At 47.2% G+C, this 24,282-nt stretch overlaps 1 protein-coding gene across 4 annotated transcripts in view; it reads right to left on the bottom strand.

The window, feature by feature from the left end:
• The window catches only part of SLC6A12 (solute carrier family 6 member 12), a 38,093-nt gene extending 14,676 nt beyond the window's left edge, over nucleotides 1-23,417 (bottom strand). Inside the window, exons 1-10 of one of the 4 annotated variants that reach the window (XM_059845713.1) lie at nucleotides 23,274-23,417; nucleotides 15,384-15,580; nucleotides 11,684-11,818; nucleotides 10,206-10,346; nucleotides 8,723-8,810; nucleotides 7,007-7,139; nucleotides 3,980-4,114; nucleotides 2,393-2,496; nucleotides 840-964; nucleotides 503-615 (exon numbers count right to left, since the gene is read on the bottom strand). In XM_059845713.1, the coding sequence (XP_059701696.1) occupies nucleotides 503-615; nucleotides 840-964; nucleotides 2,393-2,496; nucleotides 3,980-4,114; nucleotides 7,007-7,139; nucleotides 8,723-8,810; nucleotides 10,206-10,346; nucleotides 11,684-11,818; nucleotides 15,384-15,576 (1,167 nt within the window). In that variant the 5' untranslated portion in view covers nucleotides 15,577-15,580; nucleotides 23,274-23,417. Of the gene's footprint in view, nucleotides 1-502; nucleotides 616-839; nucleotides 965-2,392; nucleotides 2,497-3,979; nucleotides 4,115-7,006; nucleotides 7,140-8,722; nucleotides 8,811-10,205; nucleotides 10,347-11,683; nucleotides 11,819-15,383; nucleotides 15,581-20,677; nucleotides 20,877-22,190; nucleotides 22,334-22,891; nucleotides 23,199-23,273 lie in introns of those variants that run through there. The other 3 variants (XM_059845714.1, XM_059845715.1, XM_059845716.1) reach the window with 3 other exon arrangements.
• Between the last annotated feature and the right edge of the window lie 865 nt (nucleotides 23,418-24,282).

Here is a 24,282-nt window from a genome sequence, read left to right as displayed (position 1 = left end):
GAGCAAAACACCTGCCTGGTGGACATGCAGGACACCCTCTGCTCCCCTCATGCCAGCAGGAGAGTTTCCCACTGCACTCTGCAGGGTTTGTTCCTGGTTTAACAGGGATATGGGATGTAAGACACGGGAGAAGAGTGAGTGAGAAGAGGACACAGGGATTGCTTTGGTGGGAGAAAACAGCACAATTCCCCATCCCAGACTGTCCTGCTCTGTGCCCTGCCTCGCTCTTCAAGGTGCACAGTTTTGAAGGGATGTAGCCGGGCCATCCTCACATACACACAGGGAGAAGATGCCAGCAGAGATGCCAGCCCACACAACCACTGGCCTGCCATTGGCCCTGGCTCTGAGCTCCCACAGTGTGAAAGTGCTGCATACAATGTAGAGAACCTATTTAAGGTACCAGCAAAACACAGGCCCACCTTATCCTTTCCAATAGCCATGGGGAATGCTCAGGGTGGGGACAGGCACCTGCATGTTAGATGAGATGGGGGGTTTGTTGTACCTGGCTGTCCAGTCCCAAGAAGATCAGCATAAGGAAGAAGAGGCAGGACCAGAGTTGAGACACAGGCATCATTGTAACTGCTGTTGGATATGCTATGAAAGCCAGGCCAGGACCTGCCAACAGACCACAGGATGACCATGTGTGCTCCTATTGCCACAGCTCCTTGACCACCCACGGTTGAAAGCTGTGTGGAGGAGCACTGGTCCTGCAGACCTCTCTGCAGACACCCACAGTAATAGAGGATGTAGAGAACATCCTGGATTTCACCTCAGAAGAGTGCCCTCCCCTTCAGGCTGTTTGTTTTCCCTTGGTTCTGAAGTCTCCCAGAAAAACTTACCTGATTCAGCCACTTCTGAAATAGGCACGCCCTGCTCTCGAGCCATGAAGCCCAGCACAGAGAAAATGGCAAAGCCAGCAACAAAGCTGGTGGCACTGTTCAGGGAGCAGAGCATGATGCAGTCCCTGCAGGAAGGAGACCAGAGAAAAATGAAGGATTCCTGCTGTAGAATGCATCCACTTCCCTAGCTGGACAGCACTACCAAGAAACAGCAATGTTGTTCTAGAACCCCTCAGAGCAGAGCCAAGAGTTCAGGAGTTACAGGACTACACATGGCACAGTGGAGGAATGGGGCACAACCACACAGCATATAACAATAATAAGAAAACAAGAGTACAGAGAATAGGAAAAACAATACAGAAAATGAGGAAAGCCAAAAATCAGAATAGGAAAGAGGTTGCAAAAGGCAACATAGTCAAGAAAGAGGAGTATCTGAAAGCATGAAGACATACAGGTTCAACAGGTCTAGTAAAATGAGGGTAAATAGGACAATAAAAATCCTCACTGACAAGGGCAGTGTCTACACTGTCTTTATTAGCTATGCTCAGATGGAGCCTGGGATGTGCTATGCTACTTGTCCTGAAACTTCTGTGCTCTTGGTTCTTGTGAAAATTGGGCACCACTGTGAGCTGGCAGGGCTGGAAGCCCCTGGATCCTGCCTGGGAAACTGCCAGAGCTGACCCACAGCATCAGCTACTATGGGGAAGGCACTGTGGACGTATTTGGGACATCCAGAGGTAAGCTGCCAGCACAAGGCACCTTAGGAATTGGAGGAAGGTGTCAGCACACCATTTCATTGGTGACTGAAATATTTTGGCAGAGCCAGGAGAAAGTATTAACTGCCCAACCAACAGCCATGGCAGCACCTATTGGAGAACAGAAGACCTGATTGTTGTCTCCCAAGCACAATTCCATTTTACAGTCTGTGCTGGAGCAATATGTGAAAGCTCAGCAAAGTCCCTGCTTCTCAGGACTCTGTAGAGGGTGTCAAAAATGGTCTTGATTGCTCCACTGAGCTCCATGTCAGGCCATGGATAAAATAGATCTGTGATCCAAGGGCAAGGAGAAGGCCAGACAGACTTGATTAACCTCCTTGATAGGATCAAAAGGCCACTGGCAGTACATTACTCTGACAATAGTAAAGCACTGGAGACAGGAGGCCCCCATCATCTTTGTACCACCTCCCCTGCCTACCAAGTGATGGCAGAGCTGGCAATGTCACTCCTGCCCACTCACCCTGTCAAAATAGAGTGTGCTGTCTACACAGTGGCTGGAGACACTCTCCATTTTCATTCCTCCCCCTCTTCCAGTCTCTCATTTCCACACTGACTTGTGCAGTAGAGCACTATTAAAGCCATTTTCTGGACTTCTCTCTTTCCTCAGCCATTCTCCATCCCTGTCCTGAGTCCTCTGCAGCTTCTGCATTCTGAGCAGCTCGTCAGTCACAGCAGCACAACCCAAGGTATCCCCCAGGACAGAGCCTGCCTCTGAAGCAGCTCTGTGCTATCTGAGAAAATTTCCAGAAGGAAATGAGGAGTGCAGGCTCTTCCTACCTGTAACAGTTATTGGTGTATTTGTTGTAGCTGCCCAGAGCTGTCAGGCACCCCTCGCAGATGGCATAAGAGAAGAGGATTTGAGTGCCTGCATCCATCCAGACCTGGAACAGAGAAGGTCAGTGGTCTCCAGACGTGGCAATAAAATAAACAAATGGCTGTGCCCTGTCAACAATAACTCCTTCAGTCATGGAGAACAAACCCTGTGAGACAGAAAGGGGATCTACAGTGAACAGAGAATCTGGGATACCTATCAGGAAAAACTGAGCTATAGAACTGGAAACCCTTTAGGAAAAAGCTCTAGAGTAGACCATACTTTCACATCCCATTTAAGGTGACACCATATCTCCACGCCACACCTTTGCATTCAAGGTAGAGATGGCAGCCCTGAAAGCATGGCTCCTTCTGAAGCTCTCACTACAGATGTCTGTGGTCTCTATATGGCCCAGATGATTAATCTCCTTGCAGAGCCACTGGTGAGTCACCCCAAATGACAGTGTGATCAACAATCTGTGTACTCCCTTCCCTGCTCCCAGACCTAGTTTTCCACCTCTCTGAGGCCACAGTGCACAGTGAAGGGCAGAAAATTGCTGAGATGAGAGATTTCAGGCCAGTAGGGTGTCACACACCCAGGTTTCCCTTTGCTCTGGCATTCCATGGGAAAAGCTGAGTCGGGCTTCTCACCACTGCTCCAGCCCTCTCCTCCATGGAGAGCTGAACTGTGGGCTGAGCTGCAACTCTGCTCTCACACAGTCCCAGGGAAAGCCCTGAGCTGGGAGTTTTAGGCAGACAGGTAAACAGCCCACCTTTCTGATGGTCTCCAGGTTCCCCAGTCATTCTCTTTTTCCTCTAAGCAGCCCCCAGCTGCAAACATACAAGCAGATGGAATTTGGTAGCCTTCAAAGAATCCCATCCCAGGCACTGCTGCCTAAGTTCATCCTGATTTCTCACAGATTGGCATGTACACAGGAATCCTTCAGGCAGTGACACACATCCCACATGAACTAAAGCTCTACCTTCTGCCTCAACTCAGCAGCAGGATCTCACTGAGGGTCTCCATGAGCTCCAGTGACTGGTAGCAGTGATTGACTCTTTGGCCAGCTCCTGCCCTGGGCAGGTGGGACCAGCACCCAGGACAAGTGAAGGGAACCCAGCTGGTCACAGCCCATGTTACATGCATGCCTTTGGTCTCTTCTGCAAGCTCAGGGACCCCTCATGTCCTGGGAGGGTCCTGATAGAGCCAAAGTGCTAACCAGGCCAGAAAAAAATTAAAAGTGATAGATTATATAACCCCTCCCTTAATTATCTACATTTAACAGCCAGAAAAACTCTCTGTTACATGCTACATATTTTATATACTCTTCTGGTTTTGCTGAGCCCATGAGCAGAAATGACCTAATATGCCCACATGCTGCAGACCACAAGCAAAAAGGATGTGCTGTGTAAGGGGACTAGACCCCTCTCAGAAGTTTTAAGGATGCTGGTTGCCTGACCTTCTTTCGCAGATGACAGCTAGATGCTCAGCTCCAAAGGCCAGGGCACTGAGAACATTCTTGTGGCCAGCATTTACCTGACACCACCCCTCACCTGTGGGTCTGCCAGCCTGGAGATGTCTGGCTTCAGGTAGAAAATGATCCCCTCAGCAGCCCCTGGCAGCATGACCCCTCGAACCAGCAGGATGAGGAGCATCACATATGGGAAGGTGGCAGTGAAGTAAACGACCTGCAGGGGCAGGGAAACAAGAGGAGAGAGGGTCAGCAGGAAGGGGGCAGGCATCACTTCACCTCATCTGCAGGCCCCCACCCCAGCAAACCTCCCTGACTCTGCTGTTGGCTGCAGCTGCTGCTGCTAACATAGAAGAGGGGTGGGAAAGAAAGTAATCAAGGTTACATCTCACTGGTGATTTAGTTAATCTGCATTTTGTTCTTCATCCAAGACTCTGCCACTGGTTGCTCTGCTTTGTTTTCTCTTTCCAATCAGTGTAATTTCCCTGCTGTGCCGCTGTTCCCTTCATCTTTTGAAAGCTGCAGAAGAAACCCAGATCTCTTCCCATCACTGAGTTTTAATGAGTTATTAAAATGGTTCTATGCACAGCAAGAGCTTTCCAAATTAAATACCAACTTTTGCTGGCCAATTTGAGACACCTATGAGGCATCTAATTTCCAGAAGGGCTCATGCGTCACTCTCATCCCTTCCATGCCTTTGAGCTCACAGGTAAAAAATGGGAGCAACTCAAAGCCTTTAAAGAAAATGTAGACCATTATTTTTGTAATACCTATTTTTACTTCTTTTTGTGTGTGATATAAATAAATATCACAGTAGAATTAATCATCTCTAAACCATTTCTCTGATACAGCATATTCTTTTTTTCTAGTTGCAAAATATTTGGGACAAAGTTGCAACTTCCTAACATTTATTCATTACTAAAATTCATCCAAGTAATGTGGAAGTTTGTTTATTCCATGGATTCATAGTGATGGGCCTGAAATTACATTTTTTTGTGCTTAGCGATAATTGGTCAAATAAGTCACAGTACATGGTACTTTTGCTGTTCCCTGATTGAATGAGAATGACACTCCTTTGGGCACAAGTATTAAAATCTACCTTCAGAAATCAGTTTTAAGAAACATTTATGCATAAGGAAGAGAAACATAGGAAAAAAAAGGCTTTTAAAAGAAAATTAGTCTTTATGGAGTTATTTGAAATTATTGTCCTGAAGTCACTATGGTTTCTTTAAATTTGGATTCCTTAAATCACAGAACAGAAACAGAGGGATCTGGCAGGGTTATGTGACTAGTGCAGCCTCCCAGGCAAACACAACCTCCTGTTTAATCTGGAGCTGTTGTACAAAGCTATGCACCTGCTCAGAATTCTTGGGTCTTTCCTAATGCTTGTCTTAGTGTACTGTCAGCAAAGAAAAAGAGGGAAGCAGCTGAATTTTTTGACAGTGTCCCTGTAATACTCAAAATTACAGCCTGCAGAGAAGACAACTGGCCTGTTTGACCTGTAGTATATTTGGGAACAGAAAACCCCTCTCTTATTGTTGCATCATGTCCATAACACCTGGCTGGTAAATAGCCAATAGCCCTGTATCCTAAAAATTGTGATGGAAAAATCTTCTCAGGAAGATTTTTCTTTTCAGGAAATCTTCTCAGAAAATTTTTTTCAGGAAGATCATTCCATTTACTACATGTAGTCACTGTTTTCTCTCACTTTCTGATCTAGTTTTGCCAAACCAAGTCAGCTAAACCAGCCTGACTGAAATACTTTAGCTTTCTCCTTGTGCAGGTAACTTATGCACACTGGGGAAGCAGTTTGCATAAGGAGAACCATGCAAAGGAAAAACTCAGTGGAGAAGGCTGAGAGCTAAAGAGAACCTCAGGTGACTTAATTATTCTTCCATGCAGATCACACAACCTCTCAGATCCAATTTCTTGTGAAGATGGCACTGTGGTATTCAAATTAATGGGCATCAGAGATTCAAGGTTTAAAATGCCATCATTTATCATCCATCCCCTCTTCTCCATAAAGGTGGAATCTGGATTTCCTTCCTTTAGAAATGGTGGACAAGAAGTCTGCATCAGCAAGAACCAGTCATCAGCAAAATCTGGGAAAAATCTAGTCAGGGGAGCAAGCTGTTATCTCATTCTGTTGCAATGGATGCCCAGTGCAGTTTTAAGTTAGGAAATAGGATTTAACACTGAAACACAGGTGTCAAGTATGAAAGGGAGCACTCATGAAGAGTAGACAGTGATTTGAAGGAAGAAATCTGTTGCAGAAATCAGTTCCCTCCCTTTGCTATTGGGACATTCCCTGGACACCCACAAGACTAATAATTAATCATCAATCATCATTAATGATCCACCCATCTCATGGCAGCTCCAAGAAAGACATCCTGAGCAAATCAAGGCCATGGCAGTGCCCCTAATACTCAGCCCAAGGCATGAAACACTCATTCACTCCAAAAGGAAAACCAGTCCATCTACTCTGTAGGATAAACATCAGGAGGAAGCATTGGCTCCAGCCTCATTAGCAAAATGAAGAAAGTGAAGAACTGACCCAAAACCTGCAGATTTAGAAAGAGCACAAAAGAGAGAACAAGGACATTTCTCCCACCCCAAGTGTTTTCCAGGATAAAGAAGCAGGAGAGATTCATTATCTATTCTCTGAGCTGGTTACAGGCAGCAGCTTGTCTGTTTTGCTCAAGTGTTTAATAATTGCCAGGGATGGGAAGTCTGCCACTGCAGAGGATCTTGTGAAAACACCCTCAAGCCACAGCAGGACAGCACATTGGTGAGTGCATGATTCCCAAGGGCACTTGGGGAGAATCCATCAGCCATTGTGGGTATTTGCAAGTGAAAATGTGCCTCAAAACTCCCCTCAGGTCCCAATTCTTTCCCCATTCTCCTCTCCCCAATGGACCTACTAATTTATTCTTCCTCTTAGGTTTCAAACCCAACTGGTGTACATCAGTACGGCCTCAACAGGTTTTAAGTTTCACTTTGGTACTGTGTCTTCTGCCTCTACTTCGTGAAGAAGGAAAAGAGATTGGGGAAGAAATATAAGATGGATACAAGGAGGCTTTTGGACTGGGAGAATAATCTCCATTCCTACTTTGCCTGTGGACTTGACCCCTTTCCAGATGCAGAAGTAGCAGATGATCCACGCCAGCAGGAGACACAGAGCCAGCTCCCAGCGCACACTGCCCAGTTTGTGAATACCATCCGTGAGCCCCAGGACTCGCTTCCTGCCGGTGTCCAGGGACAGGGAGAGAAGCATTAACACTCCAGACCCCATACAGACTCACCCATACAGACCTTTCCCATATTACCCCATCCAAAGACTTAACAGCCTATCTACAACACATCGGACCAGCCATGCAAATCGTCCCAGCCCTACTTAAGGCTCCCCTCTCTACTCACCTCTGCTCCACCATGTCTTGCAGCTGACCCAAACCCTCCCACTCCCCAAACCCATGGTGCCATGCCCATCAGCCCCACACTACACAAAATCAACACCTGCTCCCTATTGCTCCCTGAGCCTGGCAGCTCCCCAGCAGAGACAACTCAGTCCAAAGCAGTCCACCAAAGCCACTATCAGCCCATGGCCACCATTCTTCCTCCCCATATGCTACAGGCACTCTATATGTGAGCATAAATTATCTTTAAGATTGCCATGCCCTTCCCTCAGCCTCCTTCCTTGGAGATTCACCATCAAGAAGGTAGGCCACACAACAGCTCAGCACTGCCACTCCTGCAGTTCTCAGCAGCCTAAGCCCAAACTTACAACTCCTCTGCTCAAAACCACTTCCCTCAGTGTCCCCTTGCTCTCTCTACAGAAAACCCAAACAACTGTTTCAGAGGGGCCTCAGCTCTCACTAAATAGTATGCGCAAGGAGCAGGGCAGGAGAAGGGGGCCAGGAGAAGGAGTCTGTGCAGACTCTTTTAGTAACCATGGGCACCTATCCTCTTCTATGGGATGGCTTCAACAAAGGTGGCTGCAACAAAGGACAGTCAACCCTTTCAAATGTGCTCTAAGAGACAGAAAGAGGGACAAAACCCAAACCCAACTGCTGAAGCTGAGTCCTTGACACCCATCTTCTTTGTAAAACTTTCCCCTGTAGCATGTGGAGTGGTAGGGTGGCACCAACAGTCATTTCAACCTCTCCAGGCTGCACTGATGACCCTATCTGGGACATTGTCTGGCCTGCTGTAAGACCCCTCACTCAGACTGTATTTTAGTGCCTCCAGCCCCAAATTCCTCAAAATTCTCCACCTTCTTCAAATTATTCTCTGGCATCTCATGCATGCATCTCAGATCCCTGCTCTCCCGGGATGACCCTGAGCAGCCTGATGGATCACTTCCCTTAGCAACCAGGACTGGGTCAAAAAGAAGGTAAAAGGAAGTTTTTCCCCCTTGTATTTCACTGTGGAGGACTGTTCCATCTGCCGTGGCCTCTCATGCTTGCCTACCAACCTGCAACACCCAGCACATGCACTCCTGCTTGCAGCAAGCCCTCGCCTGCTTTTGGTGGCTCTCTCAGTGGCCACACTCACCCAGGCAGCCCAGTGCCAGAAAGGGGAACACACCCTCAAAGGGCCCATGAGCACCCCTGGGCAGGCACACCATGAGCTGCCTTTGGGGTATGCCCAGTCCTCACACCCTGGGCTCTGAGCCCATCTCCTCAGCAGCTTGTTGTGCTCCCCGTGTTGGATCTGACACATGGCACCTCACTTTCTCCTACAGACACACAGCCCCCCACCCAGGGACTCCTGCAGCTGCAACCTTTGGATGAGAGGGAGCCTGAACAGAGGGAAAGCAATCACATACTCCCAAAACTCAATCATTGAGGAGGTGGCGTTCGCAGGCAAGGTCCTGTTGTCCAGGCTGGATCTATTCAGAATGTCCACACAGAGATCTACCAAAAGAAAAGGAAGCTGATGAGGTGACAAATTCTCTAGGGCTCCTCCAAGAGGGATGTTCCTTCCCCTCTGAACCCTAACTCTCACTCTGGCAGCACGCAGATCCTTCATCTTGTGCTATAGAGCATTAAATGTCTCACTAAACTCTGGCTCTCCCCAGGTATGAATCCCAATCCAGCAGTCACCAGAGGGGCTTCAGGAAGGAAAGAGGGGAAGGAAAGAACAATTCCCTGCCAAATTGAAAAGAGATGACGGCAAAATATAGATTATCAAGGGATAGAGACTATGAGTAGTCAGGATAGAAAATCTCATTCTCTTTCCACCATGCACCATTCCCTGACCACACATGCACACACCACAGAAGCCTTCATGCTCTCCTTTGCCATCCCCAACCCTGTTACAAAGCATTAAATACCTAAAAACAGAGGAGATGCCACACATCCAATGCACCTCATCTTACATTCTGCCAGCAACAGACAATCCAATGGAAAACCAAGGAAACCCAGCTGTTGCTGGGAAACTTCTCTCTGTTAAGAGAACATTCGTGGCTTTCCTTGCAAACAAATCCATTCTGGGGGAGCTGAAGGAATTGGGTCAGCTCTTTAAAAGGCTGGTTACTTCTGCTGGGATGAAAGGGCAGAGGGAGCTGTGAGTAAAATGCCCACAGGGTAGAGAAATTTAACTAATTGCAGAAATTAATCATCTGACGCAAGAGTAAAAGGGAGGGAACCAAGCTGCTGCCAAGCAAAACCCGTTCAACATGTTAAAAAATTCCTCACAAGGACATTCATGAGGATTAGCTCACATCCACCCCATCTTCCCAGGCTTAGCACAAGTACCTTGAGTAAAGTCAAAGCCAGGTCTTCTCTGCAGGGCAGAGTTAAGCAAACTATGAGCACAAAGCAATGAGAACCTTGGTGAACGTAATGGTAAGGAGGCTGTATGGATGTGATTAACCAGGAAAACAGTGCCCTTAGTTTTGTGTTACTGGTTCCTTCATTGGGAGACCTGAACTGTCAAAATCCTGCAATGCAGGCTTGGCCTGATTTACTCAAAAGCTGAGTGCACAGAGGAAACTCTCCAGGTACTGGCAGTGGCAGCAACTGTCCCAGTAACTCTGCAGGAATGGGGCAGAGTAAGGGAACTGTAAGATAAACTTTTTGCACCAGAGCTAATAAAAAGATCCTGCCATATGAGGAGGGCTCTAGACTGGCTTGCAAACTCTACCACATCCACCTCTCCTGCTTGCCAGAAAATGCCTGTTTTTTTGGTGACATCACATGCCAGCTCATGAGAGCTTCTTAGTCAAACAAAAACAAATATTTTCAACAAAACCTAAATAACTTCTGGGAATTGGAAAGAAGCTAGAAGTTGACCAAGGTAAGGTATACCTGAGTTCCAGGGGTTATTACAGCTGGCCCATGGTAGCACTGAAGTGAAGGAGCTGAACAGGTAGAAGAGTGCCCAGGACAAGATGATGATGTAGTAGATATTCAGATATCCCACAATGACTTGGGAGGCATACCCAATTCCTGTGAAGAAAAGCAAAGGAGGTGAGGATGGGACTGGCAACCAATTCCCAAAACATGAGGCTTAACCCCAAAGAAAGACACTGGTGAAGCTGTGGTAAGAAGGATGCAACACCAACAACATGGCTCTCCAGAAAATAAGGAAAGATCTGTCTAAGGGAAAGAGGAAGGATTTTGTGACTGTGCGCGCAGACAGGAAACATTGTTGGTAACTCTAGACAGGTCTTTGGTGAAACAGACAGAAAACCTTATGCTCTCAGTTGAAAAAAACTCTGATGGCTACCATGCCACAGCATCATAGTACCTCCTCTTCAGAAAAATACCAACTCTAGCCTTTGAAGAAAAGAAAAGCAGCTGTGTCTCTTACTTCTGGAAAGAGTCAGGCAAAAATTCTTACAGCTGATATACATCATGCTTGGTTTTGGTCCTGGGTCCTGCTTGTGCCCATTGCTCACTGAGACCTCAGAACAGTACTCAGACCAGAAAGGCCCAATTCATCTATTTAGAGATGGCTTTCAGTGTCCTTTGAGATGTTCCTGCTGTCCATCTCCAGGTCTGTGCCAGAGCACAGGGGTCTCCAGCACAGGAGGTCCCAGACTCCCCAAGGAGTTTCAAGTAGCACTGCAAGCCCATGCTCAAGCAAACTAACCAGGCTCCACTATGCCTGAGCACAGGTTTCTCCATCTGCAAAACATAAATAAACTCTCCTCTGGACAGAAGAATTCAGGAAGTTATATTCATGAATATATTATTCCCATTAAACAACCTTCCCCAGGGCCCTAGAAGTCCTGGTTCTTATCCCTGTGGCTTAACCTCATCCCCATCCCATCTCTGGGCTGTCAGACACAGTGCACACAGTCTGATTCCCCCAGTTTGAAGGATGCCAGCCTGCAAATGCTGCCACAGCAGCCCTGGGCATGGGAGTGGGCAGGAAAAGCACAATAAACCAGACAGATTTCCTCACTCTCTTCTCTCCTCACTATTTGTCTGGGACTACACACAGGTATTTGTACATTGATACTTCCATCCTCCTCCTTCAAGCTGGCCATCCTGCTTCTCCTCTCTCCCAGGTTATGAGCTCCTCAAAGCAGAGACTGTGGTTCAGGTGGACCAGCATAGCCCCAGGCAGCACCACACACCCTCACTCACATTGAGAGGGGTCAGGGAACTGCCCCTGCACACACAGCAGGCAGCAGAAGGAATAACAAGGCTGGAAGAGAGAAGAAGGGAGGGAGAATAAAAGAGAAAGGAAAAAAAAAAGAATAATAATATTTCAAAAAAAGGATCTGAGTCACTGATTGTCAGAAAGTGTTGTCAGTAAATACTGTAACTTGACTGACCTTCAAAGATGGGACAGATCTTCCTCCAGGCCGTCACCCCTCCCTGGCTTGTGTACTGCCCCAGCGCCGTCTCCAGGAAGAACAGGGGGATCCCACAGGTGAAGAGGAAGATGAGGTAAGGGATGAGGAAGGCTCCTGCAGAGTGGGGTAAAATGCTGCCTCAGAAACCTTTTCAAAAACCTTATCCTTAAAACCTCTTGCCAGGTACTTAGGACTACAGCTGGAATCAGCTACATAAACAGAAATACTTCACTGAACTAAATGTACAATCTCTGCTAAAGAAACAAGGTCTCCATCACCATAATTTCTCAGAAAAAAATACAAGGGTGGCCTGTCTTGTGCTACTGCAGCACTTCTGCATTTGGCATAGGCCAAAACCTAGAGGTAAGCAGTAGCCAGACAAGCAGCTAAAAAAAGATGGTGCTGAAGAAGTTCTCCCTGCTTCATGCTCCTGACCTCATTCCAGCTTTCAGCAGGAAGGGGATGAACAAAATAAGTCCTTGTTTCACATAACCACATTTGTTCTGCCTTTCATGAGAGTCACAGCAAAACTCCCACTTGCCCAGAGGATACAAACCTGGAGGCTGGTGACATTTCTTGGTAAGTAAAATGTTTGCCAGGATATAAATTTACTTGAGACATATTTCATGTCAAATTTGGAAAGTAGATTGCACCAGAAAAATGGAAACAGGGAAAGAATATCTTTCCAGCATTTTCAAAATGAGGAAGTTTAACTTCTGCCTTCAAAATCCATTTTTTGCTAAAACGTAGAGAAATGTCTGAAGAGAAATCAGCCTGAAATGGCCCTCAGATTAACCCTTATCAAAATGGAAGAGGAAGGAGAAAAGAGCAAGGCTTTTTCTCAGAAACACTGACCAACATAAACTAAGCATAAGAAAAGACAAACAAAAATAACAAAAAAAGTTTATTGCCCTGAAAAAGTGGCTTAGTGCTCTGTTCAGCTGTCTGAAATTTTTTTGCACCTTTCCAGTAATGCTGTCTAACCAAAACAAGTACATTCACTGCTCTGCTCAAAACTGCTCCTGAGATCTCATTTTCACAGCTGACCTTACTTCTGCCATCTCGCTCTCTCCACATCCTTAGTGTAGATTTTCACACTTCTGCTCCCCTCCAAACAAGATAAGGTGACTGCCTTCCTGCTGAAACAACTGTGGCTGTTTTGCAACTCCATACAATAAAATTTGGTCATGAACACCTCTCTTGCCAGCGCCTGGAGAGCATCTCAGTTGCTTGTAACCAAGACTAGGGTGCCTTCCTCAGCCACTGTCCCCCCTGGCCCTCTCCTCCTCTGCCAGCACAGGCATCCACACTGACATTCCTTCCAGTGACTGTGAGCAACCAGGAACATTTGCTCTTGTTTTTAAGCCAAGAATGTTACAATAACAAAGAACATCCAAATTTCCCTTACACACAGCTGTGTGTAGCTGCAGGAGACCTGGGGCCAGAGGGAAGGAAGCTGGTTCTCAGGGTCAGTCCAGGTTTGCAGGGTAGGAACTGAGAACTGCAGACCCTGAACTAAAAGCAGCTGCTGCTTTTGGTGTTGCAAGAAATCTACGCCAAATCTGCAAGACAGCTTTATTACCCTGATGAGCCTTTCAGCAGATTCCAGACCCTCTCCTCTGATACAATTTGTCCCAGAGGTGGACCCATTTTGGTCTCTGAGCAACGATGATTTCCTTGCACCTCTATTGTCTTGTCTCTCTTAACTGTCCCACGGCTGTTACCAGCTGAAACTCCAGCTGTGATCCCCTCCTCAATTTGCTGCTCTACTGAGGAGCCTCAGACTTGAGTGGGGCCCCCAGAAACAGATCCTCTTTCCTTATGAGTCAATAAGTTCAGGATGCTGAGCAATTAGATCAAATTTGACAGTGCAGCAGTAGATAAGGTTGCAGTTGGCTACTTGACAGAAAACTAGCACTATTGTGTCTATGGCATCTGTCTTCATAGCTGTATAACCATTTCAATATATCCAGGTGGAGAAAGGTGACAGGACAGCAGTCTCAAATTTGGGGTGAAAGGGTGGGATGGGGATGCAGCATTTATAGATGGAAAATGCCTTTTTTGCAATTTCAAAAACTTTTCCAATTATGAGAATGTCTTTGAGTGTCATGGAAAATACATGCCTTGTCCTGTATCTGTCTTCTTGTTCCCTAGAACTCTGGAGAGAGAAAAGTACCTTCTACAGCAGTAGCATACTTTCTACAAGGGCAGTGTGGGGAGCTGTGAGGGAAGGATTCTCCCATCCTAACCTTTCCCAAGCCTAGCCTCCTTGCCCTCTGAATCACAGCCTTAGCTATTCCAGAGCAGTTTAATTAAAAAGAAAAATGTTATTCAATAGATATTTAAAGTGAACAAAAGTAGCCTTTTCACTTACTCTAATTAGCATAGAAATTGCTAGGACTGCTGAACCGGGTACCACAGGCACAAAGATATCATCTGAGCTCAGGGAGAAATTTTCCATGCAAAACCCATGACTCCTCTCTGAAAGCATCACTGCAGAATGGGCTGTTCAATCAGATGCACATCCAGTGTTTCCTAACCTGTGCCCATTTAACTTGCTATTGGCGCCTCCCATCAAAATATTGGAGAAGGAAACAGGAGGATCTGCTAAAACTCATCCCAGGTTCAAGAATAACATAATTCCATTTTCTTTAACCATTTCTTACCCTGCCCCTCACTGGTTTTGAGCATGTATTTTCTTGTCTCTTGTTTAATTTGGATAAACTCCAGCAACAGCAGAGAGGACAGGAATTTGGAAGCCCTGGGGAAAATTACAGTGGAACCACTCAGCTAGTGGTGAAAGCTCATGGCCCTTTGGAAAAGAAAGGCCTCCGGGGCATGGCCTGCACAGAAAGGAAGCTCAAAGTAGGGGGGTAGGGTGTGAAGAAAGTCCCAGACCATTATTTCAAGGTGTTTTTAGAGAACAAGAACAAAAGAGAATTTATTGCTGGATTTGACAAGTAATTTGCTATTCCTCCCTTTCTTTTATAAAGTTAGATTTTTATTCACTGAGAAAAATTAGTGACAGTCAATTATTCCCCTACATTTCATTTTATTGTTATGAGAAATTTTAGCTTTTAACCATGTAATGATCTTATTGCAGTGTTACTACAAGAGAAAAGAAGAGCCTTGCAAAGAAACAAAAGGGAAGGTGAATGAACCTTTTTTGGGGATGAATGTTCCTAATAGTTGTTTGATCACTGTGAGAATTGCTCCAGGGGAAGAGGCAGAAATCTCCTTCTAGGGTGTATCAAGCCTTGGCTAGGATACCAGCACTCTCTAAGCCTTTCCTCCTCTGTAATAGGGGATGGATTTGACACCAGGAGTAGGAAAAGGGAATATGTAGGAGAAGGTTGATATTGGCTTTCTGACCACTCACAGCATCTGATATTTTCTAAAAACCAGTAATTTCTTGAGATGCCCAACAGCCTTAAATTGTTACTTGGGTCAATTTTTTAGGACTCCAGATTTGAAAATGCTGCTTTAAGGAAGAGTACCCACTGGGGAGCTGGATTCACCCCTGAGTTTTTATTCCTCCTGGTTTTGGCAGGAATTAACTTGTTGAAGGAGTGAATAAGGGAGTACCTTAGGGAGTACATAGGAGAATTGGGTGCAGGAATGTACAAGTCTCTCATCATAGCTACAGATCTAGAACAACTCAGGTGTGCCGTGAACTCACCACCACCGTTCTTGTAGCAGAGGTATGGGAACCTCCACACGTTACCCAGGCCAATGATCTCCCCAGCCACAGACAGCACAAACTCCATTTTGTTCCGCCACTGGCCTCTCTCTTCCATTTCCTCCATTCTTATCTCTTCAGGAGATGTGGTGGCCCCATTGAGTTCTCCTTCCTTGGATATGGCTCTTGTCATGGCTCTGTGGGACAGAAGAGAAGGAGAGCATGAGGTGTAGGGAGCTGCTGCAGGACATGCTTGTAGGAAGAGGAGTGAAAGGACAGACACCACAATAAGATGTGGTTCCAGTATCAGTATGTAAATTTAGGTACATCTAACTTGTGGCCTTACTGAGCAGAAGTTGGCCTTTCTAGAAGTGATTTGCTTTAGCAAGGGATACACATTCCCTTGTTGAGATTAGGAAAATACACTGGAAACAAGTCTCTCCAAAGCAGCAGCATCTCTGCTTCCATTCCCACTAGCTGGGACTGCAAAGAAATCAGGGTTTTGTTCCCTTGTAGCAACTTGCAAATTCATTTTGCTGGTGGTTCAATAAGTTTTTAATAGCACATCTCTCATTCCTTCTGTGCCACCTAAAGGAACATCCCCATCTTCAGGGAGCAACAGAGACAGCAATCTGCATCACTCACAACACTCAGCATTTGCACTGCCCCCGGATCTGCTCTGGACTATTTAAACTTGCTCTCTCCCTTGGCTCTGGAGGCAGCTCAGGCCAAGGATCTCTCCCAGTCAGCAGCTCAGTGGTGAGCAGGACTTCACCACCTTTGATGTCATTTACCTTATTGGACCACCAAATCTTTTATTGACCCTTTGCAAAAGGATGATGCACCAGGACCATGATACCAAACTATTCCCTCCCTCCTTGTGCCTGGTGTCTCTCCAGCTATGTCCCTCTGGACAAACACCAGGTATGAGCCATCTCGTGGTGAGTAGGGACTACCAGGGAACCTGACCTAACTGGAAATAAGAGCAAGTGTAAACCCTGACATCTAACTGTCCCAGCAGCCAAGGAACACTATGGCACTTGTTTGGGTGTAGTTTTTAATAAGGCAAGGAGGAAGCAGGATCTGGTGGGCCATGCTCACACTTATCCACACAAGACAGCATCATTATCAGTGTCTCATTTAGTTCTGTAAAGGAAATAATTTCCTAAATGCTAACCCTCTGGATATATCAAGCCCTGGGGCAAAGAAAGATGCTTGTGTATGAAAAGACAACTTCTAATGAATGTTCACAGCAGAACAAGTAGTTCTTTGACACAGGCATGTTTCCTGCCTGTTATTCTAATAATGAAAGAAAATCTGATCTCACAGTGTAATACACCAATTGCTCTCTAAATGCCCTAGGCAACAACAGGCTTTGTTCCCCCATCTGCTCTCCTGAAGGGCTCATCCTATTTCCTTTGCTACCAGCAGCAGATTTCCATGGATGCTAAATGGAGGACTGAGTCTCATGTGAGACATCAACCAGTGTAAGAGGGGCTGCAACAAGATCAGGGGGACATAAACCATATAGGAGAGCAGTCAAGGGCTGGTAAAGATCAGCCTCCAGGCTTTTCAAAAACAAGGCAGAAAGATCCTGGTCCCTATTAAATTTGAGAGGTTTTTAGAACTACTGCCAGTAAGAGCCTATATATGGGTAGTACTGCAGTGGGCATAACCAGTATTGGTGTCAAATACCGATAGATGCATGAGGGCACTGAGGAAGCAATCTCTGTTTTGTCTCAAGCCCTTGTCCTTTATGGTCCATATGCTGGAAAGCAACTATTTGCTGGTATGGCTTGCACTGATCCAAACCACCAAGGGCTACAACACCTGTGGATCTACATGAGAGTGGGAAGGTGAATCAGCCCTCTAACAGGCTCCTAACAAACCTCTAACCCCACATTTAAAGAAGGTGGTGGAGCCCAGGAATCCATGCACACACCCTAAATGCTAGATTACAGCTGCAGCTCTCCAGCTCCCCAGAAGCTCAGCAGTCCCAGATTTGCCCTCTTCACTTAGCCCTTCCACTGGGTTGGGTTGGGAGATGGAATCATCAGATCCTCCTGCCAGCCATTTCTCAGCTTCTGAAGCCCAGGCAGGGCCCTTCTCCCCACTGCCTGCCTGCAGCAAGGCCTGCTATCTGGCTAATCAGTTTATTCCAATGCTGCAGCACAGCCTCCTCATCTCAGAGGAGCAGAGCTCCACGCACTGTCAAATGTGAGAGAAAAAGTAACACGTACTTAATGAAACATGTTTGATCTGTCACGGTCCTTGGCACATTGCAATTTGCTGCAGTCCAGGGCACATTATCAAGTACAGTGATGTTTAAGTCTGGGTTTGGTGAGGATGTCCCAGGAAGCTGGCAGGACAAGCCTAGCTAATTCTTTGGTTTTATTCTTTTAATGTAAGGTGAATCCAAGAGCCAGCCTATTTCTACTACTATTTGTGGTTGTATTTCATTTTTGCTCGACCTATTTCACACATGGGTGCAGAGGAAGGTCACAATCAGAGAAGCACCTCCTCTCACCTAGCTGTGGGAAGGGAATGTATGAGTGTCAGCCCACAGCCCCAACACTGTCACCAGCCTCCAGCTCAGGGACACCTGGACCACGACTTTTTATCGGTCCTCTGACTCCTGAATAGGCCAACATGAAGGATAGAATTTGGGATGCTGCAATGAGGAACACAGCTGGGAGAAACACAGAGCAGCAGGGGAGACACAGCACTTCTGCCTTCATTTTCCTATTTTAAGAAGGGGGAAAGCACCCCGGCTATGAAAACAAACCTTTTCAAGTGGGAACAGATGGTGGATTAAACTGGTGCCTAAAGTTCTGGCTCTTCATGGCATGAAATACAACTTCTCCTTTCCCAGACAAAGCCATGTACATCACACATCCCCACTACTTCCCTCTCTGCTTCGCCTGTTTCTATGAGAAAGCCTATTCATACACCTCCTGGCTCTTTTCCTAAACATTTAATCCTACTGTGCCCCTGCTCTATACGTTCTTAGGCCAGATGGGGACTCAAATAACTTCTTGTTTCCAGCTAGGAACAATTTGGTTCTCCCACAGCAGTCACAGCCACCTACTGGGTTACATCCTCCCCAACAGGCAAACATTTTCCTCTTTCTTCGGTTGCCCCCTCCTTAATACATGAGTTTGGAGCAAAGACTGTGCCACTCACTGCTTGCCTGCACTTTTTCTGCTGTTCCTTCACCAAAGTTTGGAGAAAAATCCTATGACTACTTCATTCCCACACTCTGTTTTTCCTCTGCCACAAAGTTTTCCCTACTGCTAAAATGCTATCTTGATGCAATCCACAGTCTACCCTGCCCCTGGAGCCTCTCCCCACCACCACCTTCCCTCCTCAGCTCCCTCTGACCCCACCTGTCTCTTCTAGAGGTGCTCTGCTGTATTTTCAGCCCTCAGCACTTGGAAGAGATGGGTTTTTTTGCCCTTCTCAGAAAGGACCTGTTGTCTTCCCATAGAGAGTAGTGAGCTCCCTATATGCAGCTCCATAGGAAATAGTACAGTATTTGGTACTGGGCTTGGTGCATGGAGATAGCCACAATTTTTTCCCCAAAAGATTTATGGCTGGGAAAACAAGAATACACCTGGATTCCTGCAGGACCTAGAAAGAGAGAAGGCAGCATGCAGGCAGCCATAGACCCAGAGCAACAAGTTCCATTCTTGAACATTTGAAGGAGGCAAAAATAGTCTCCCCTTGGTCACAAATTTTGGACTGTGTTTTTCCCACACCTACCACCATGGGATCCTTCAAGTATGGTCACAAAAGGCAAGGAAAACCAAGGACATCTCTGAAGCATTGAGGTCACTCAGCAGTTACCTATGATGTGCTGAACACACAATGCAGATATGCAGGAGAACAGCATCTTTTTGCTTTGTTTGGAAACAAGATGCCACTGAAGGAGAGAGGCAGTAATAAGAAAAGAGAAAGAAAGCATCATTTGAAGCAAAATATGGTGCTATCCTCTCTGCCAGCCTCTCTCGGGGTAAAAAAGGGCTTCTTCAAAGTTCCTCAGGTGAGGCAAGGAACAAGAGTGAGACAAGATGAGAGAGAAGCCACCTGGAATTTTGGGACCAGAGGAAGAAGCCAATAGCAATTCTCTAAAAGCTTTTATTTCTGCAAACTTACTGCCTGTTCCCGACTGCTGTCAGACAGGAGTTCTACTGCTGGGAAGTTAACATCCTCTGTTTGACCTATTTTGCTGTTTTATCATAAGGCAAATGAGATGAGGACAATCTCCAGAGGGAATCGTGAAACAGAGGGAACAGCAGACAGAAATGTCTCTAAAAAGCAGCTGATAACATTTATGAGAGGAATCACAGTGTTAAAGCTCCCTTGGACACTCAAAGGTACTTCCTGAACTGCAGAATCACAGGTGACAACGCAGACAGCTGCAGTGCATTTATATTTCTTGGTTTCATTTTGAAACAAGCAGCAACCAAGCACATAAACTGCAATTTAAGATGGGGAGGGAGGAATCAGGCAGCAAGACGACTGGGCTGTGTTACAAAAGGAGGAACAGGAGGACACATAAAATTCTCTGGTTGCACAATGAGAGCCAGCAGTTAGTCAGCAGCTGAAACCCTGCGCTGCATTTTGATGGCAGGAGGCGGGGGTGGCTGTGGGAGCAGAGACAGAAAATCAGGGCTCAGCACGGAACAGCAGCGCCGAGGTGCAGCTTAAGGAGCCAACACGGGCAAATTAGTGCATGGGGGCTGCTACTGGAATAGGTCATCTCTGCAAGACAGACAAGAAAATATTAGCAGTGGAAGCAAGTGCTCTCCAGCCAATCTAAGAGCAGCTACATGAGCAGAGACAGCTGCTTCCAAACGGAATGCTGCTAGAGAACGGCTCACTCCAGCTGCATAACATAGAAAGGCAAGAAAAGATGTAGAAAAACTGATCAACTCCAGGACGGCAGCTGAAATTAAAATGCCTTTCATTTCAAGCAATTGAAAGTTAGTTGGCTTCTTTACACCTTCTAATTAACTTCTAGGTTCTGTGAGTTGCCGGGTATTCTCAAAGCATCTGTTCAGTAACGTTCATGAGGCACAGGAGACTGTTACAAGAATCAGATCCTACCTATGTTTTCTCCAGTGTGAAATAAGAGCAATGCTTCTGCAGTCAGTGAATTTGCTACTTACTGACACAAGAAAGAGTGAGATAAGGAACTCAGTGAGTTCCTTAGGAGTGAGTTCACTGATGGCATGGACATCTGCAATACAAGATGCAAGGATTATAGAGCATCACCCTTCACGAGCACATACCCCCAGTGCAGGAGGGTGCCAAATGGGTCCTGCTCTGTCTTCTGCTGCTGGACAGAAGACCCTCTGAAGCCTCTAACAGTGGCTGGACTTTTCTGAGGATCAGCGGCAAATCTCTTGCTAAAAGCAAGGTAGGCTGTTGTTCCCAGGGCCAGATGAGTCTCTGTTGGTGTCCATGAATCACCATCCTGCTCTGGGCTATAGAGACACAGAGGTGGTTTCTTTCTCTAGCCTAGAAAAAAAATCAAGACTAACTGATTAAGTCCATAAATGGTGTCTAAATAGGACTAGAAACCAATCTTTGCACCAAACCAGATAATCTCAAGACCTCCACTCAGCCCATAATCTGACTAAATGCAGTGCAACACAGCAGGAGGGTCAGCCACAGCAGGATCCATTCTTCTTACAGAGCACCAGCAATAGGTCTGGTATAGCCACAGATCCAGCCAGACCCCAGTGGAGCCCCTAGAGCCACCTACCCCATGGCTGGAGCTCTCTGGCTGAAGTCCTGGGGCTGCATCTGGCTGGTTCAGAGGTCTGTGTGTGCAGCCAAAGGGTGTGGCCAGCGCGGCTCCTGTCACTGGCTGGAGAGCAGAGCAGGTGAATGGCACACAGGGTGAAAGCCACACTGCTCCAGCACTCACTCTGCAAACAGGTCCCTGCACAATGGGGCAGCGACCTGTGGTGCAGCCCACAGGGTCTGCAGGATGCCTGCAGGGCTGCCACCTCTCTGGGGCAGCAACTTCATGGAGCAAGACAACATGCAGCAGCCCTGAGCAGGTCAGATGAAAAGATGGAGGCTACCAGCCCCCAGCCCTGCTTGGCCAGCTGCTGCCATCCCTGCAGCTGGGGGCAAGGGCTGAGGGAAGAGTGGGAAGCAAAGTTGCTACAACAGGAGAGCAGAGGAGCCAGCACTGCAGCCAGTGGTTCAGAGGTGGGAGAGCAGCACAGGGAATTTGGCATCACACTGCTCTAGGCACTTGTATCTAAACTCCTCCAGGTAGTCACACCCTGCCTAACTTCCCAAAAGCACAGCCTGGGGACACTTGCTGTCAGTGATGAGAAACAGGAAGCACAGGAGAAGAGCACTCAAGCAAGACACTTCCAAAAGCCAGGCAAGGCTGAGGCATAACACATTGCCTTATGCTTCCCAGCAGAGAGGATGAGGGGAGCCAACAGTGTGTGTGGCAGAGCCTGGTCCCCCAGCACAGACACGTGTGGCCAGCACAGAGCAACAGAGCAGGGCCACAGAGCTCCCTGCCATGACTGTCCCCACACTGTGCTCCCTGCTCAGCCCTGCACAAGCCCAGCACCCTGTGTCAGTCTCTGGGCAGGCTCAGCCAACTCCAGTTGGTGCTCAGGACAACTCACATCAGGTGAAATCAGCACATGCAGAGGCTCATGGAGACCATGACTCCAGCAGTGACTTAAGTGTTTTCCAGCAGTTCCTGCCATAATGCCACACTGTAATGTGGTGGGACTGCTTCCCACCTGCACCCTCCAAGGGGCCTCCTACCTGCTTTCCAGCCTGGGGCACCCAAACTTTCCTCTAGCCCTGCCCAGGACCACAGTCAAGTAGAGGTATGGCACAGGCACTTCAGCCTGCCCTCTGCAAGGACCACATCTGCAACCATGAATCCAGAAAAGTTGGGCTGTTGCAGAGCTGCAACGGTCAGGTCCAAGGTTCAGCCTCTGGTATCACCAGCTGTCAAAGAGGAAAAACTAGGGCAATGGTATTTCCACTGGCATGAGATGAAAGCCCTGATTAGTAGTGATTACTTTAAAAGCACTGTTGATTTAAGAAGACACAGATCAGGTGTTATGAAACCCTCATGTGTTCTGCCTGAATTTGTTCACAAATATGCCCACAGATCCCAAGAGTTTAGCACATGCAGAAACTGTGCTGTCTTCCTGCCTTAGCCCTACAGGAACAAATTTGATGAAAACTTCGGGGCAAAGAGAACAAGAAGTGCACTCCCAGGCTCATCTTTTAAAACTGCAGCTCCCAAGTCAATGCAGTGGGGTCAGCACCTCTGTAGGGCAGCACAGGAGGAGAGGACTCATGCTGGCAGTAGCTGAAATGCCTACAGCCTACTCCACTCCTAGTGCCTTGGCTCCTGTACCTATTATCAACCAGTCAGCTCTGCCCTTCATCCCTGTCCCTGTCTCACTCACTGTTGTCTCTCTTCTCAATATTTCTGCTGTCTGAGTACTTACCTGTCACTCTCTCCCTTTTTCTCTGCTGCCACAACCTTCAGGATCAATTACCCACCCTTCAGGCATCTCTTTGCTCTCAGCTTCCTGGCACCCCCTGTGCAGCATCTCAGCTTGTCCTTTCTTTTTCCAAAGGAACCATTGAAAGAAAAACCTCTTCCCTGGGTTGATCCAAATTGATTATTCGCTCCTTATTGTCCATCTCACTCTTGCTTTACTTAACCTTGGGAAGATTTTGCCCTTGCAGATTTGCTGGCCCACTCTCCAGAGCACAGCAAGCAGCTGGCGTGCAGCAGCTGGCTGCAGGAGGACCAGAGCCACCGGCACTCCCAGGGTGACACAAACATCCAGCCAGATCTGCTCAACAAGCAAACGCCCAACTCACCTGAACCCAGAGCAGGTCTCCCCCAGGCAAGCCCCTCCCGTCCTATCCTTTCCCGTCCCACTGGAGTCCAGGCAGGGAATCCACTGACTGCCAAACAGATACAGCAAGAGTTAAGGCAGAGACTACCCTCTCTCCTCCTCCTGTCCCACCCCTTCCACCAGCTCCCCCCATCAAATTATCACCCAGCTCATGTGTGGGTGGTGGGACGTAGGGAAGGGAGGTGCATCAGGGCAGAAGAACTTTCTCCCTTGTTCCCTTACAACATGTACCTCTCCAAACCTTGAACTGTGGCCCTGACAAGAAAGCAAGATGAGAAAGCAGACACAGGCAGGCAGGGTGAAGGCCTAGAGTTTGTAAATATCAACTACAACAGTCAGAGAGTAACTCCATGTCCTCTTGACCTCTGCAGGGCAGGAACTCCCCCTTGGCAGACCCTACAGCATGGCCCAGGCTGGCTGCCACATATTCCCACTGCTCTAAGCCTCCACCACTTTAGTGGGATAGGGGCATCCCTCAATGTCATGCTACAAACATGCGGAATGAATCTCCACAGAGCATTACATTAAACTTTCTGTGGCCAAGCTGAAGTCTCACCAACACCATCAGGTAGGTGGAGCAAAAGGCAGAGTGTGGGTGAAGAAGGAACATTTGCTCTGGGGTCACGCACACCCCTCCATGCCTGTGCCATGTGCTGAGACTACAAACACAGCTCAGGGACAGAGCTCTGTCAGCAAGGAGAGGCACTACTGAAGTCTTTATAGTGTCTGGGTGCTCACTAGAAGCGAGCAATCCCTCTGTGGTTTTGCCCTTGCAGCTTTCTTTGTATCCATCTCAGCTTTGATCCGCTTTTCCAGAACTTCTCATGACCAACACCAGTAGCAGGCATTCCAGTTACACCATTTTTCTCAAGATACTTCAGCTCAGCTTTTCTCTTTTTTTTAATGGTTGTGTTTAATGCTATCACTCTTTTGTGTTTTGCTTTTTCTGCTTATGTGCCTGACAAATTCTT

This window comes from Haemorhous mexicanus, chromosome 5, assembly GCF_027477595.1.
Source record: "Haemorhous mexicanus isolate bHaeMex1 chromosome 5, bHaeMex1.pri, whole genome shotgun sequence".
Lineage (NCBI taxonomy): Eukaryota > Metazoa > Chordata > Aves > Passeriformes > Fringillidae > Haemorhous > Haemorhous mexicanus.
This window is presented reverse-complemented; position numbering and strand designations above follow the sequence as displayed.